At 37.3% G+C, this 15,810-nt stretch overlaps 4 protein-coding genes across 6 annotated transcripts in view; 2 read left to right on the top strand and 2 right to left on the bottom strand.

Moving 5' to 3' along the window:
* The first annotated feature begins 6,869 nt into the window (after positions 1 to 6,869).
* On the top strand, positions 6,870 to 8,544 carry LOC129744826 (protein phosphatase methylesterase 1). The gene is made up of 5 exons (XM_055737548.1): positions 6,870 to 7,084; positions 7,164 to 7,356; positions 7,415 to 7,524; positions 7,591 to 7,902; positions 7,962 to 8,544. Exons 1-5 carry the CDS (start codon positions 7,008 to 7,010, stop codon positions 8,449 to 8,451), a joined length of 1,182 nt encoding a protein of 393 aa, XP_055593523.1. The 5' UTR covers positions 6,870 to 7,007; the 3' UTR covers positions 8,452 to 8,544.
* A 68-nt stretch (positions 8,545 to 8,612) lies between these two features.
* Positions 8,613 to 10,996, bottom strand: LOC129744825 (uncharacterized). Of its 2 annotated transcripts, none has more exons than XM_055737547.1 (3): positions 10,905 to 10,996; positions 9,886 to 10,329; positions 8,613 to 9,739 (listed from the first exon to the last, which is right to left on the bottom strand). In XM_055737547.1, the coding sequence occupies exons 2-3, from the start codon at positions 10,322 to 10,324 to the stop codon at positions 8,865 to 8,867; spliced, it is 1,314 nt and encodes a 437-aa protein (XP_055593522.1). In that variant the 5' UTR covers positions 10,325 to 10,329; positions 10,905 to 10,996; the 3' UTR covers positions 8,613 to 8,864. The 2 variants fall into 2 exon arrangements, with proteins under 2 accessions (XP_055593522.1, XP_055593521.1); XM_055737546.1 differs by having other exon boundaries at positions 9,886 to 10,366; positions 10,905 to 10,970.
* A 1,774-nt stretch (positions 10,997 to 12,770) lies between these two features.
* On the top strand, positions 12,771 to 15,361 carry LOC129743887 (tRNA-dihydrouridine(47) synthase [NAD(P)(+)]-like). The gene is made up of 4 exons (XM_055736117.1): positions 12,771 to 12,931; positions 13,409 to 14,899; positions 14,959 to 15,120; positions 15,188 to 15,361. Exons 1-4 carry the CDS (start codon positions 12,900 to 12,902, stop codon positions 15,255 to 15,257), a joined length of 1,755 nt encoding a protein of 584 aa, XP_055592092.1. The 5' UTR covers positions 12,771 to 12,899; the 3' UTR covers positions 15,258 to 15,361.
* Positions 15,362 to 15,500: 139 nt separating this feature from the next.
* Positions 15,501 to 15,810, bottom strand: part of LOC129743889 (fructose-1,6-bisphosphatase 1) — a 32,199-nt gene continuing 31,889 nt past the window's right edge. For both annotated transcript variants that reach the window (XM_055736119.1, XM_055736120.1), the window contains one exon: positions 15,501 to 15,810. In XM_055736119.1, the coding sequence (XP_055592094.1) occupies positions 15,563 to 15,810 (248 nt within the window). In that variant the 3' untranslated portion in view covers positions 15,501 to 15,562.

The following is a 15,810-nucleotide window of genomic DNA, read 5'->3' as shown; positions in this document are numbered from 1 at the left end:
GCGTTCGAAGAACATAACGTGTTCCTCGAGCTTCTTTTGTGGCTATTACTAGTTTTCGATTTTCGTAACCAATTGCTGCCTCAATTGATCGTGCGATAACAAATGGATTAGAGGGCAGACGAGGCTCATCTGTTTGTGGTTTAGGAGAGTCAAGGTCATTTCCTTTTGCGCGTAATTGCAGGACACGTAAAACACCGTCATTATGCCGAGTGGTCATGTAAACCGGAAGTCGTTTTTCACCTAAATTGGGCGGATCATCCGGAGGTGGACCCTCCATGGTGCTGATTTGGTTAGCAACTATTTCACAGGCACCTAGTTTTCGGGTCACGATTTAGAACAATGGCTGACAACTGGAAAAATCACTCCTCGTGTTTTACCAATGTTATTCACAAAATTTCGCGAATGTTTGTCTTAAAACTATGTGAAAAACTTAGATGATCACTTCACCGAAGTTATGCTTATATTTTGTTAAGCGAATAAATAGTTTGCAATAATAATCACTTGATTATTTAAAGCGCAATATAAAAGTACCGAATAGCTCGAGTGCTTGATTGGAACTGATTATTCAAACTAGATTAAAAGAAACATTTAATGATATTCCAGATTGACCAAGTTAGCTCGATAGGCAATGATTAGTTAGTAAGGTGGAAATGAATGTATAAAAACAGTTTCATCATAGAATTTCAAAAACCCTTCCATATTAAGCTATGATCATTTAGTATCCGGGCACTTTATTTCGCTGATAGCTAAGTTACTACGTTAAAATACACACGTTGTAACAGCCCGGATTCTAAATGATCATAGCCTTACATTTTGCTGATTGGTCCACCTGTAAAAATACCAGCTCAATCGGACTTGATTCAGGGAAGCCTCAAGGCGCTGAAAGTTCGAGATCTGGTGTTATTTATAGACAAATTTTAGCCGGTCTTCCCTTTGATTTTTTATTTCGTTCTCAATATTTTTAAGGATTACCCTTTAGTGTAAAATTAGGTTTAAGATGCCTCGTAAATATTCAAATGGTTAACCTGGCTGTACCTTTAAATTTTTTGAACCGATTTACATACATTTTAGATCATTTTGGAATCGTCTACATGTTCACTATCTATTTACGAAGACAAAAAATTATTACAATTTTGTTGGAGTCTGAAAATTGAGCCGAAAAAAAGATGGGTTTTTTTTAACAAAGATTGTGACCATCCCGGTAGAAATAAAAATATTTCACTATGTCAGCCAAGTCTTCAGGTTCTCGACTGTCTTCACTACCTTAGGTCGTTTAAGAAGGTGCTGTTCCATAATCGCCCAGTTCTTCTCGATAGGGCGGAACTCCGGAGTGTTGGGAGGGTTGAACATTTTCGGCACGAAATTGACCTTATTGTTCGCATACCACTTCAGCACGTCCTTGGAGTATTGGCATGAAGCCAAATCCGTCCAGAAGATTGTTGGGACGTTGTGAGCCCTCAGGAGAGGAAGCTGCCACTTCTGGAGGCACTCTTTCATGCACACCTGTCCGTTCATCGTGTCCTGGCTCACGGAAGGTGCACTTCGCTTCGCGCATGTGCAGATTGCTTACCAAACCAGGAATTTATTCTCAAATTTGGACATTTTCTAAATGCGGACCTACTCCGGAACGCTGAACTTATCCTTGGCCTTGAAAAACACCTTGTCGGGGAACTGTTTATGGGCCGCGATTATGGGCCACCTTGAACGTTCGAAGCCCAGCTTTAGTTTTGGCCTTCTGGAGATTTGGCGTTCCCGTTTTTTTAGGCATGGGCCCTCATGTAACTAGTACACACGTCAGGTCTTCAAATGTTAGAGTTGAATGGTTTGATTTTTTCAATTGCACCTTAAATTTAAGCACAAGATTGATTTTTTCAGAAAGTAAGAGAGCTCAACTTATTTTTAATGTTTGCTGTTCAAACGAGTAGTTGTTAAATGAGAGTTATTAAATTTTGTGGTGTAAACCTCAAGTTGATATGAAAAGTTCATGAAAATTGATAATTTGAAGAATTTTGTTATTATTTATGAATATTTTTATCGGCTATATCGGTGAAATTTTTATATTCTATCAGAAACAATATTTTAAGAATTGAAAGCAGTGCAGTGGTAGATACAGATAGAATTGTAGCTACCACCACGCAATAGTTTAGGCCTAGCGTGGTTCGCCCCACTTTTTTTTTTTTTTTTGATTCTTTTTTCTCAGGGATTTTAAACCAAGTAGGTTTATTCATCCCGAGTTCGCCCCACAAGATGAAAACTTGCAGTGCGAACGAAAAAAAAGGTGAAATGTGATCGCTCAGAAAAGCTCCAAATACAACCGAGACACATATCGGTAGATGCGGTTCTCGGTGATGTATCATTACGTGCGGTCTAGCCAGGTTTTGGACTATTCGCGCTGCGGTCGATGGTCCGATACTAGGCGATCTACCGATGTAATGAAATGTGTTTTTATTTTCTTTTTAGCCAAGTGTTGATTTGTTCATTTGTAAAACGGCATGAACATTAACACTAAACGTACCGGAGGCGGTCAAATGACGGTTTTTGAATTTTAAACGATGATTACGCCTTATATAATTGTTTTTTCGCAAATTTAACGACAGGACTATTTTTGTTTTTGAAATGCAAGTATTTTTGCGTTTTTAAATTTTTTTAAGTGTTACGGTTTTCAAATAACGTATGTGGTATACCTATTCATACCACGAGCGGTCAAATGACGGCAAACACCGTTTTCGCTAAAACTCCCTTGTTTCTCAACCGATTTCTACCAAATTTATAGTTTTGAAAAGCTTATAATTCGACTCAAATATGTTTCTCAGACAATTTTCAGCTACAATCAATAACTTTAATGTTATTTACAGTACAAGAAAAATTTTATGAAAAAACATGCTTCAGGAAAAAGGTTGTAAATCAGTTATTAAGTGCTCGAAAAAAATTTCACTTAGTGCCTAAGAAAGCTGAAGTTAGAAGCTATATGTTGCACATATGGAAAAAAATTTTAAAATTTTTCTAAGATCATGGCCACAAAAAATGTAAAAAAGTTGTGTAAAACCCGTACTTTTCAATCAATCAACTGCCAAAGCTGTACCTGTTACAGTAGAAAATTTTGAAAAAGTGAATTGAAAAGTAGACGTAATTTGTCACATTTTGGCATCTTAAGATTTTTGAAATACGAAGAACATAATTTATGACGACTTTTCAAAGGTAGCTGTTTTTCGAACATTTTATCAATTTGGATTTTCTGAGACAATTCCTACACCTAAGCTCAGCTTTGCACTGGATTTTGAGTACGTTAACGTAAAGTTTAGGCAATAAAACTATAAGGTACACCGGGGTAAGTGTGGACGGGTTTTCGTATAGTTCAACTTTAAAAAATCATAAAAAAAATCAGCAATGGAGCAATTTTGATAAATTGACGTTCAATGTGATGCAGAACATGTTTTTTTTTCAAAAGCTGAAGAGATGAGCTCGATAGAAGCAAAGCGAAAAAAGTTATCACTCAAATCGTTATGGACGGCTGGTGTCTTCACTTACCCCACTTTATGGGGTAAGTGTGGACGGTAGATTTTCCCTTTGATTTCTCAGGAAATTTTTAAAAAATTTGTGTTTTCTTGGTTGAATACGTTACTTTATTGCTCGAACCGTCCAAAATTTTGAAAAAAGTTCATGATACTATAATTATAGTGTGTAATTTATGTTACAACACACGAGATCCGATTTCATCAAAAACACAGAACAAATAAGTACTTTACTCAAATTTTCATGATCCGAATGCTTAATATAGCTAAATAATACAACTCATAAAGGATGAAGGACAGAAAATTGAAAAAATGTGTAAACATCAAGTCTTTTTAAAGCCGTCCACACTTACCCCAGGTAGGGGTTGAAGACAAAATTTTAGTTTTTTTGTAAATAAACTCTTTTTTCTTAATTTTTAACCGCCGTCTCTTTTCCTAACTGGTTGTTTGGAATGTAAGGATTGTTTCAATGTAGAGTTTTTCATCGAGAGCCAGCTAGTTTAGGAGAAATTTGCAATTGAAAAAGATGCACATCAACTTGACATCGTAGTTGAAAATAGAAAATTCCGAAAAAGACGCTGTAAACATCCGTTATTGTCTGAATCGTATCTTTTTCACAGTTATTGGATAGATTACAAGTAAATTGAACATTCTGCATCAAAAGTTTGAAAAAATAGTGCACAGTATTGTTTTTATAGCCATCGTCCACACTTACCCCGCGTCCACACTTGCCCCGGTGTACCTTATGCAAAAGAAAGCTTATTTCATACTGGTTCTAGTGGTGTAACTGCATTGGCGGTGCAATGCTTGGCAAAAATATGATAAATAAAACAGTGAACTAGTTTCAGAATTTTGAGAAGTCAGCACTAATTCTTGCTTGGCAGACGGGCGCAGTGGGTGGTAATATCTCAAAGCTATTTTGCACACGAAGACGGGTGAAAGGAAACAAAAAAACAAACGAGCATTCGCTCAAATTTTCTGGTTTTACTTTTAGAAATATATTTATTATATTTTTGTCAAGCATCGCATCGCCAATGTAGCTATGTCACTAGAATCGGTATGAAATTTTGTTTCTTTTGCATGTAATTTTTTTGCCTAAACCTTACGATAACATACTCAAAATCCAGTGCAAAGTTGAATTTAGGTGTAGGAATTGTATCAGAAAATCCGAATTGATGAAATGTTCGAAAAACAGCTACCTTTGAAAATTCGTCATAAATTATGTATTTCGTATTTTACAAAATCTAAAGATGCCAAAATGTGACAAATTACGTCAACTTTCCAATTCATTTTTTGAAAATTTTCTACTGTAACAGGAACAGCTTTGGCAGTTGATTGATTGAAAAGTACGGGTTTTACACAACTTTTTTACATTTTTTGTGGCCATGATCTTAGAAAAATTTTAAAAAAATTTTCCATATGTGCAACATATAGCTTCTAACTTCAGCTGTCCCAGGCACTAAGTGAATTTTTTTTCGAGCACTTAATAACTGATTTACAACCTTTTTCCTGAAGCATGTTTTTCATAAAATTTTTCTTGTACTGTAAATAACATTAAAGTTATTGATTGTAGCTGAAAATTGTCTGAGAAACATATTTGAGTCGAATTATAAGCTTTTCAAAACTATAAATTTGGTAGAAATCGATTGAGAAACAAGGGAGTTTTAGCGAAAACGGTGTTTGCCGTCATTTGACCGCTCGCGGTATGAATAGGTATATACAAAGTGTCGGTATGTTTACACCCAAAATAATTTAGAAATTATTTCTACGGTATTTTTCCCGTAAACTAAGATTTTGATGCATCATATCGATTCTACGTGAATTTTGTAGTAACCCCAGCGTAGCAAGGACGCCCCGGTAGCAACTACTTTACTTCCACATAACTGACTCATGAATTTCACGTAAAGTCTAAGTGGATAAATTCAAATCCGTTCCGTGGTGAATTCATATTAGAAAATTAAATTGTGGTCCGTCAGCTTACTTTTTTAGCTGTTGTGAATTTTTGAAGGCGTTGTGTCTGTTGTTATCAGCTAAACATGTTAGCAAGGAGGATTTAATCGGATATTCATTTGATTTGGAATTGTCGTTTTGGTAAGTGATAATAATCTCCTTAATTGTAATCAGCTAATTTTTGTTATTTTCATTTTTCTGATCGCAATGACTCTGGATGCAGTGCTCGTTGCAACTGATAGTGTTCTCTCGTTCTTTGGTGGGACTTTCCGAATAAGTTGATCGACGGAACACCATTCACGGAACAACGGACAAGGTAAAATATTTTTTATTCAAATAATACTTTTTCAATTAATGCATACTTTTCATTTTTTTCAGGATGTCCCAAAATAAAAGTGTGTTTAGTGCTTAAGCAGTGTAGTGTTAGTGATATATTGTGCAAAGAATGTAAAAATAAAGATTATTCATAACAAAATTTCGTTTTTTTACTCATCATGAAAAATAAGAAGTAAACAAACCACCCTTATTTTCATTCCGATAATAAAAACATTCCCCGTGGCTTTCATAAACATACCGCGTTGAACTTACAAAAAATTCACGTAAAATGTAGGTGCGTTCCATGAAGCACAAATTCTTATAGGCGCGCGTTTACATATTGATTTCGTAGCATCTACGTGAAAATCAAGTGGATAAAAATTATGTAGTTTTTCACGTAGCCCCTACGTGCAAATTATTTTGGGTGTAGTGTTAAAATACCGAAGGTTTTCTTTAAAAACCTGAGTTAATAATTTTGAGCTCCGATACATGGTAATATTATCTTGTTTATCAATATTTTCTCGTACAGGTTTAATAAGATTCGTAGTTTTGAATTGTATCAAACATGTATTTTTGAAAATGGAGTTTGAAGCGTTTGTTGTATTCTTCCGGAATTTGATATTTTTTTTAAACTCTGATTTATTCAATCAATCAATTTAAATAAACCCCCCATCCTCACAAGAGCAAACTTATTAGCATGCACTTGTGTTATTGTGCACAGTTCAAACTTGCGGTACTTTTCAATCCTGATGGTACAGCGAAACAGTCAATTTGACAAAGTGAATGTTTCATTTCGTACTTGATCCCTTGGCTGTTTCAATATGAAATTTCTTGTGGATGTGACAGATTGGAATATATAAGATTTTTAAATGTTCTTAAAATGTTTATAAAATCTTCATCTTTTGAAATTTCTGTTGAAGACGTTTTTAAATTAAGCGTTTTTGCGCTGCTCTGAAATATTTCATGAACTGTTCTATAAAAACAACGGGATTTTTGTTGTATTCACCACTTTCTTATTAGAATATTATAGCGGGAATTCGGATCTCTCTGTTTTGATTCCAAAATTTTCCTGCGAGAGAAGAACAATATTTTTTGCGAGCAAAAAAGGAAAAACCACAACAACCATCGTTTTGGTTTTGGCTCTAGATTTTTGTCTCGCAAAGTAAATATTTATAAATTCGGTTGAATTCCCGTAAATTCATCTTCAAATCTGGTTGGTACTTGTATAGAATGTCCAATCTTCAGCGTGTGATGATGAAGTCCCGTTTACCGCCAATGTGTCCAAATCCCAAGTTTCCCAAACCATCGTAAGCAGCGCTTCCGGTTTTTGTTTTCCGAATTTGTTTTAAGAATTCTTTTTTCTATTGTTTCAATTCGGTTTTGTAGCGATCGCGGCTTCCGTCGTCAGACTGACTACAATCCGGTCATGTGGAGTGATTACTTCAAGGAACAGCAAAACGTCGAAACGGCTCAAGGGAAGTTTCGTGTTTATCTGTCTGAGCCACCAGTGGAGGCTGGACCGGTTCTGGTTATGTTGCACGGTGGCGGGTTCTCTGCTCTCACATGGGCACTTTTCAGTGTAAGTTTGTTTTCTGTAAACTTTATTAACAGAATGATTAATTTATTTGAACTTAAAGTCAGAGATTACCAAGCTTATCCACTGTCAATGTTTGGCAATAGACATCAGAGGTCACGGAGATACATCAACCGATGACGAAGAAGATTTATCGGCACCAACTTTGGCCAAGTACGTACCACCTCATCTCAAATGCAAAATTTGTAAAAAAAATATTAATTCATCTATTGCTTAAAGGGACGTTGGTGATATTATTCAGTCCATGTACGGTGATAAGGCTCCACCGATAATTCTCATCGGCCACTCAATGGGTGGTGCTATTTGTGTCCATGTGGCTAACTTAGAACTTATTCCTTCGCTCATCGGTGTGGTGGTAATAGATGTGGTAGAAGGAACGGCTCTGGAAGCATTAGCCAGCATGCAAAGTTTTCTGCGATCGAGGCCTAACACGTTCAAAAGTATTCAGCATGCCGTGGAGTGGTGTGTCCGCAGCGGCCAAGTCAGAAACATAGAATCAGCACGCGTCTCGATGCCCGGGCAGATTGTCAAGTAGAAATTTTATTTTATTCACATGATTCCACTTACTATTTTTTCTCTTCTTCTTCCAGTATTGAAACAGGAAAACTATCAACTACTGAGCTCCCCCTTTTGGATGAGTCAGCAACAGAAGAGCGAACCAAATTTGCTAATCCTAATGCAATTGCCGAAGATTCTGAACTGCCACCGCCGGCAGTTCCGGAATCGTTGCCCCAGGCATCTGCCGCCAGCAGCGCTGTAAAGAAATACAAATGGCGCATTGATCTGTCGAAATCTGAAAAATACTGGGAAGGGTGGTTCCAAGGGCTCAGCCAAAAGTTTCTGGACGTAAGAGTACCGAAGCTGCTGCTCCTGGCCGGCATTGACAATCTTGATCGTAGTCTTACGGTGGGCCAGATGCAGGGAAAGTTTCAGCTGCAGGTGTTGGCCCGGTGCGGCCATGCCGTCCACGAAGACCGCCCCCATGAGGTGGCCGAAGTAATCGGCACATATCTGGTGCGGAATAAGTTTACCCAGGCAGCTGGCGATGGATCGTTTTTGAAGCACTTACCTGCATGTTAGAACGGTAGTATCACCATGTGTAAGATGTCTCAGATGAGTTTTAATTACTTTGAATACAATCTTGAAAAATAATTTATTTGCAAAAACTGTATGTGTGATTACTAAGTCATCCGATCGTCAATGTTTCTAAAAAAGGAGATTTTCACAAATTTGCATTGATTGAATGGTTACCATTTTTTATTGAATCCTCTGAATATTCTTTAATAAACTGGTACTTATAAAATAAAATGGTTTTGGTTCGGTTGGTCATAAACTATTCATATCAGAACATAATAACAGATTTGAAAATTAGAAGGTCAACCCAATTTGATATATTGCAGATTTTTCACGAGAGGTTGTACATGCATAATGATAAATCAAAAGTATTTAAAAAAATAAATGCAATTATAATGCCAATTGCTCTAGCAATAAAGCTAAGAAGCAACAGAGTAAAATTGTTCCTCATTTTTCTCATCATTTTGTGGGTCCATCCACAGGGCCACCGAATTTATCCGAGTAGCACGCAAGCCTTTGATAATATCGTTCTCCAGTACTGTTAGGAAGTCCATTTTTCTTTTGACAAGCTGCTGTTTGAACAAGCGCTGTGCCTTTTGTTCGGAACACTCTGGTTTTCCCACGTCATGATCCTCGAGACAGTAGAAACAACGATCCTGTATAACTTTGAACCGAGAAGTGCATCTTACCTGCATGTGTTTCAGGAAGGGTTTCGTACGAACACAAACACCACAGCGAGGCTTCTTCATGCAATCGGTTTTCCGGTGACCGTATCGCAAACAACGCTCGCAGAGTACCGGTGGTGGCACGTGGAAATCCAACTTGTACTCCTGCCCATTGAATACTAATTTCTCTGGTAGTTTGGTACCCCGGTAGGCCAGAGTTACAAGAACTTTTTTGTCTTCGCGTAGTTTTTTGCGCCAATGCATGATAGTGGGATGTTCTTTGCAGAACTTCTGGAACTCTAGAAAGTTGATTTCCTTTCGGTTGGCCATGAACGCAGCTACAACTGTAACGTAACTGAGAGGGATGAAAGCGTAGAAATCGCGCCCCTGTTTAGATTGGACAAAGCTGTTAGCCTGGAACATGTCCGCGAAATATACGGTCGCTTTCTGAGGACCAAGTCTGCGGAGGTAAGGCAGTGGTTTGCGCTTCAGAGTATACGACAGTTCTCCTTTCTCTCTCGGAACATTTGGCAGTTTTGGTAGAGGTTTTTTCGTACTTTCCTCTGCTCGTAAAGCTTCTAGCTCTTTTAACAATCCTTGCGGGGGTCGCTTGAAGTTTCGCTGCCTCTCTGGAAAAAAGTGAAAACATCTTTAGAAAACGCTAATATTCTAGGAAAGTCTATAATAAAATCCAAAGTTATGATAGGTTTGAATGTTAATATTAAGTGTGAATGGCATAAACTTTATTCGTTGAAGATTATGGAATTACACTTACCCCACATAACAACAACTCCGAAAACCGGAAGATCCCCATTGTTAATATCGTAGAAGTGGGACACGTATGGTTTTGGCTTTTTGGGTTCCTGTTTCTTTTGGCTATCCAAGGTTAGCTGTTGCATCAGTGGTTCGACTGTCGTTGGATCCATGGTAATCGGAGGGGGTGGCACCGAGAAGTGCATTGCTGGTGGTGGTAGCATTATTTGTGGTGGTGGTTGCGCAAACATTGGATCAGGTGGTGGAATAAATGACAGCTGATGTGATGGCCCGCCGGCATTATCTGCAACGTAACTGTCCTCAAACCCTTGTGGATAGCGCATTGGTTGGGGTGGTTGATTGTACGGCCGTGGGATCGGGGGAGGTGGTTGTGTGAATTGTGGCAGAAAGGGTGGCGGCGGTTGCGAGTGCGGATTACGAGATGGCCCAGGGGGATCCATGGTATCTTATTTTTAAATTAAAATGTTAAGAAAAATTAAAAGCTAGAAAAAATTTGATTAATTCTTGGTTAAAATTTAATACAAAAACGGCATATTTAAAAAAAAGTTATTCCTTCCGCGAATATTTAGAATTAATTGCATTATTGATTAATATCTAAGTTAAGCTACATATTTTCTCCATTTTTTTTTAAATCAACCCAATGTACCCTTTTTACATTAGCAGCATATGGTAACCCTAATTTCGTTAAATAAATGGTTAAATAAGTAATGATGATAGGTAATGATGAAATAAGTTTAACTGCAGGATATTTATTTTTAGGCTAATTTTTTAGGCTACATATAAATTACTGTCATCTAAAGTAATTGATTTTGGTAGTAGAGCAACAGCTTAATGCAAAAAAAAGGTTGGTTATTTTTTGTTTATTCGATTTCAAACATTTTGAATATTAGGGACACCAAACAGAATTTGGCTAAAACATGATACAGTAAGCAAACATATTCAAAAATATTCCATTTTATAATCTTTAGAATAAAATTTATCTGTTTAGAAAAAAATAGTTAGTTAATTTTTGTGACATACCTTTACAAAAACTGCGAGCACAATCGAAACAAAAGACGAATTACGAATTAAAAACGCTTTATAGAGTATTCTTACACGGAAAATAAAAAAAAGGTAAAATTTACCTTTTTGCGAGGTGAATTTTTTCCACCCCTCTTTCGAGGTAAATTTTACCTTTTTTCATTCACCTAGCAAAATGGTAAATTATACCATTTTTCAATTCACCTAGCAAAAAGGTATATTTTACCTTTTTCGCATTCACCTAGCAAAATAGTAAATAATACCGTTTTCCCATTTAATGATTTAAAAGGTAAATGCTGGTTGGTTTGATTGGTTTCTTCAATAAGAATTTAAAAAATACAAAATTCTATCAAAAATTATATTTATTGGAGATAAATAGGGACTGGTAATTCGGCTTCGCGTTCTTCCGAGCCGCCATGGCCGCTGAATACTCCTGCGTTGCGTACATTCATGACCTCCTCTGTTCGGCTAATCCGGTCAGGTTCGGCTTTTCCGGCTGGAGGATGACGTGGAGGATCGCTCTATGGGTCGATCTGAAACAAAAGCAATGTATTATGACGAGAACCAGCACAACAAAATGATATCTAAGAAAACACTTACCATTCTATTCCGATTTTCACATATTATGCACAAAGCAAAACTTGTTCCTGAATCACAAAACAGCTTAACCTCAATAAACGGGTTCGGCGAATAGTCACTTTTTTTCGAGAAGAATTGTACCGTTTTGTTTAGCTCAATCCAGGTCAACTTCACCTCGCTACGAGGTAAGTTTTACCTTATTTGGTTTTACCTTTTTTTCTAGGTGAATTATACTTTTTTATTCAGCTCAATTCACCTCGCTACGAGGTAAGATTTACCTTTTTTGGATTCACTTTTTTCCTCGGTGAATTGTACCTTTTTTCCAACCTCGATTCAGGTAAATTTTACCTCGCTGTGAGGTGAGTTTCACCTCGAAGAGGTAGAAGCTACCTTTTTGGCTTTCACGATCGTTTACCTTGACTCGCTCGGTAAATTTTACCTTTTTATTATTTTCCGTGTAAAGAAACGCGCATAATTCTTATAAGAAGCCGGTCACTGAAACATTTCAGGCCAAATTCCACCTCATAAAGCACAGGCAACAGCAAACAGATTCGTTGCTCAGAATATAATTTTTTTAAAAATGATTCCTGTTTCTGAATCATATTTGATTTTAGATTTTGTTTAAAAAACTTCCACTTTGGTGAAACAGATTAGCATTGTTCGATCTTCAGAAACGATCGATTCATATGAATGTTCGATAGATCGAATCTGCATACAAAATTCTCGATAGTCAATTTAATTTGCTTTCACGCTTCTTTTGTCGAACTCAAAATTAAATTGTTTGGTTCAAAACAGCACTTCAGTGGCAGCCCTCAACTTTGAGTTCGCAGTTCGAACTCTGTTTTGAACCATCGCACGGAGGAAAAATGGAACTCATATTTCAGAGAATCGAACTATGTTTTGAATGGCACTATATGGCAATAATTCGGTATTAAAGATTCGATCTAATTATCCAAAATTTAACGAGAAAAAAAATAAAAAGATCGAATCTGAAATAAAGATTATTATGATTATCTTTTGTCAGTCAATTTAAAAAAAAAAAAAAGAAAATCAAAAGCTCGAGTTTCCGATCGATCCGTGAATTTCTTAAAGTATGTAGGTGATCGATGCCAAATAACTTTTTAAGTTTTTTAACATTAACTATAGCGATTTTATAAAAAGTTATCATAACTAAAATTTAGAATAAAATTTAGCTTTTACAGTTTTTACTGTGTCCTAATACTGCAATATTTCATGTGTCACATCCACGCCGTGCACGTGCTCAACTTTGTGGTGAATTTCCCCGCTATGCAACAAAAATAAACATTTTTTGGCTTAAATCACTTGTTAAGTTCGCGCTTCGCTAAAAAAATTGAATATCTCCTACTCTTCTCTAGTTTAAATTGATTTCTTTACTCGAGGTGTAAACGGCTGATAATGGACGAAACCGTGTGCTATATCAAGCCAGAGTAAGTAGAATTGATTGGGATAAAACTGAAGTAGTATTAAAGTTCGTCGGTGAATGAAATTTTCAGAGTGACAACCATGCTTTCCAAAAATTTAATGTTTTTGGTTTTCAATTTAAAATTGAAATACACACTTCTATCGATAGACAAGTTATCCATAAAGCAAAAATGCTTGATACATAGCCCGGGGAGGAAAAGCGATACCACGGTATATCCCGAAATGTTCTCCAGGAACCTTATTTGATGATACCATATTATGGTATAAAATGTGGTTGAACAACATTTAGGCATCGGCATCAGATGAACAACGTGACAAAATGCGAGTTTAAAATTTTCACGATGGCAAATATCTATTTTCGATTTGTTAAATTTTAATTTCAAGTTTGAAAAAATGATAACAAGGTTCAATGTCGGCACAATGTTACGTTTTCTACCAGGTTTCATAGTCATTTAATTTTAACCCATTTTGTTTCGTTGTAGATACCTTGTTCCTCGCAATGTAGGGGATAATGATTCTTCGAACAAGGTCGAAGAAGGCAATGGCCAGGCCACAGAAAAACGGTCGAACGAGCAACAGTCGTCCACCGAGGAACCACCCAAAAAGAAAGGTCGATATGCCGATGACCGGAAGAACAAGAAAAAAAATCGAGGTCAGAATAAAAACCGCGGCCTCCCCTTTAAAGAGGACCACGAGGCGCGTCTTTGCAAGTCACTTAATAACGGTCCTGACAAGCGAGAAGAGTGTGGATTTGCCAACTGCAGGTTTTCGCATGATATATCCAAATATATGCAACTAAAGCCCAAGGATATCGGTGAAACTTGTTACATTTATTCTTTGAAAGGGCGGTGTCCATTTGGAGTTACTTGTAGGTTTGGAAGTGGGCATTTGGATGAAAATTTCAACAATATAACGAACGAAAATGTTCTGAAAGAAAATGAAGAAATCACGTTGACTAGACGTGAGAAGGAATTGAAAAGGAAGAATTACGATTTCAAAAAGTCGGACGAAGTGTTGAAAAAATTTGAAATGCCGAAGGGAGAGGATAACGAAGACGTTCAAGGAGAAGCGCTTATCAAGCGATTCGGTTCTTGTCCTGAAGAGGATTTGATCGTGCTTCGAGACGCCGAACGTAGAAAAATAGTTTTTAGGGACAAACTCTATCTAAGCCCTCTGACAACGGTTGGAAATTTACCCTTCCGAAGAATTTGTAAAGAATACGGCGTAGATATAACCTGTGGGGAGATGGCCTGCGCGATACCATTGGTGAAAGGAATAAATTCGGAATGGGCCTTAACCAAAAGGCATTCCAGTGAGGACTTGTTTGGGGTTCAATTATGTGGCCACAGTGCAAAATTATTGACTTACGCATCGGAATTAGTCGCAGATTCTGCCGATGTCGATTTTATCGACTTAAACTTGGGATGCCCGATAGATTTGATCTTTCAACAGGGAGCGGGAAGTGCTCTTTTAAGACGCAAGAATAGGTTAATGGAAATCATACCAAGTGTAACGCGACTCTTGCACGAATACGGAAAAGAATTTACCATCAAAACAAGGGTCGGTGTCTATAAGAACAGCAACATCGCCCACAAGTTTATACCAATGTTCGAAGAACTTGGAGCTAGTCTCGTTACCGTTCATGGTAGATCCAAGGAACAGAGGTATACAAAGAACGCGGATTGGGAATACATTCGCCAGTGCGCACAGCAAGCCAAATCTATACCGGTATTCGGGAATGGAGATATATACAATTACGCTGACTACGAGAAAGTTCGGCAAGATACTCCCGAAATCGCTGGAGTAATGATCGGCAGAGGAGCACTGATCAAACCGTGGATCTTCCAGGAGATCAAAGATCAGAAACCATCTGACCCTTCAAGTAGCGAGCGAATGGAGATGTTGAAACGTTTCGTCAACTACGGTCTAGAACACTGGGGCAGCGATACTAAAGGGGTGGAATCCACTAGACGGTAAATCTTTTTAAAAACTTTTATAAACTCAAGTTAATGTATTTTTTTTTTGTTTTCAGATTCTTCCTGGAATGGCAATCATTCCTCTATCGGTACGTGCCATATGGGCTTCTAGAACGTCCACCGCAAAAAATAAATCAACGGCCAGAACTATTTCGAGGTCGAGATGATCTAGAAACACTGATGGCTTCGCCGAATTGTGCAGATTGGGTTAAGCTAAGGTAAATAGTTGAACTAACATTGGTATTTGTTGAAGTTAATTTATCGAACTCTCTTTTTCTTTATTAGTGAAATGTTGTTGGGACCTGTTCCAGACGGGTTTAACTTTTTACCGAAGCATAAGGCGAATGCTTATTAGAGGCAGGCGCGAGTGGTAAGTTGTTTTCACCTAATTTCACCCTTGAATTTAATTTTTGAATAATTCTATGGATTTGTTAGACCGAATAATTACGATAACTTGAACTAATGGAAAATTATTTGTCCGAAACAACCCTACCCTCTCACAAATAGTTAAATGGGCATATTTTTCTGCTTAGACATAATACGTTAATATTTTCGTAACGCGAACATCATCAGATGTTTTCAAATTAAACATTTATCCTTTAAATCTCAACCTTTAAACATAATTTTATTTTTGAAACGGTACAAAAACATCTTCAACATTCACTTGATATAACTCAAAGCTTCCTCAACATCCAGCTTAGATCCCAGATAGATCGGGCAACGTTGATGGATTGATGTAGGCACGACATCCAAAATTTCCTTATCCTTTCCTGCACTTGCCTTTCCACCGGCGTTCGTTACGATAAAGGCCATCGGATTGCACTCGTAGAGCAGTCGTAGTTTGCCATTCTTGGCAGCCGCGGTGGCCGGGTAGATAAAGATTCCTCCATACTTGATTGTCCGATGGA

Source organism: Uranotaenia lowii, chromosome 2, assembly GCF_029784155.1.
Source record: "Uranotaenia lowii strain MFRU-FL chromosome 2, ASM2978415v1, whole genome shotgun sequence".
Classification (NCBI taxonomy): domain Eukaryota; kingdom Metazoa; phylum Arthropoda; class Insecta; order Diptera; family Culicidae; genus Uranotaenia; species Uranotaenia lowii.
The sequence above is the reverse complement of the archived record's forward strand: the minus strand, read 5'-3'. Positions and strand labels throughout refer to the sequence as shown.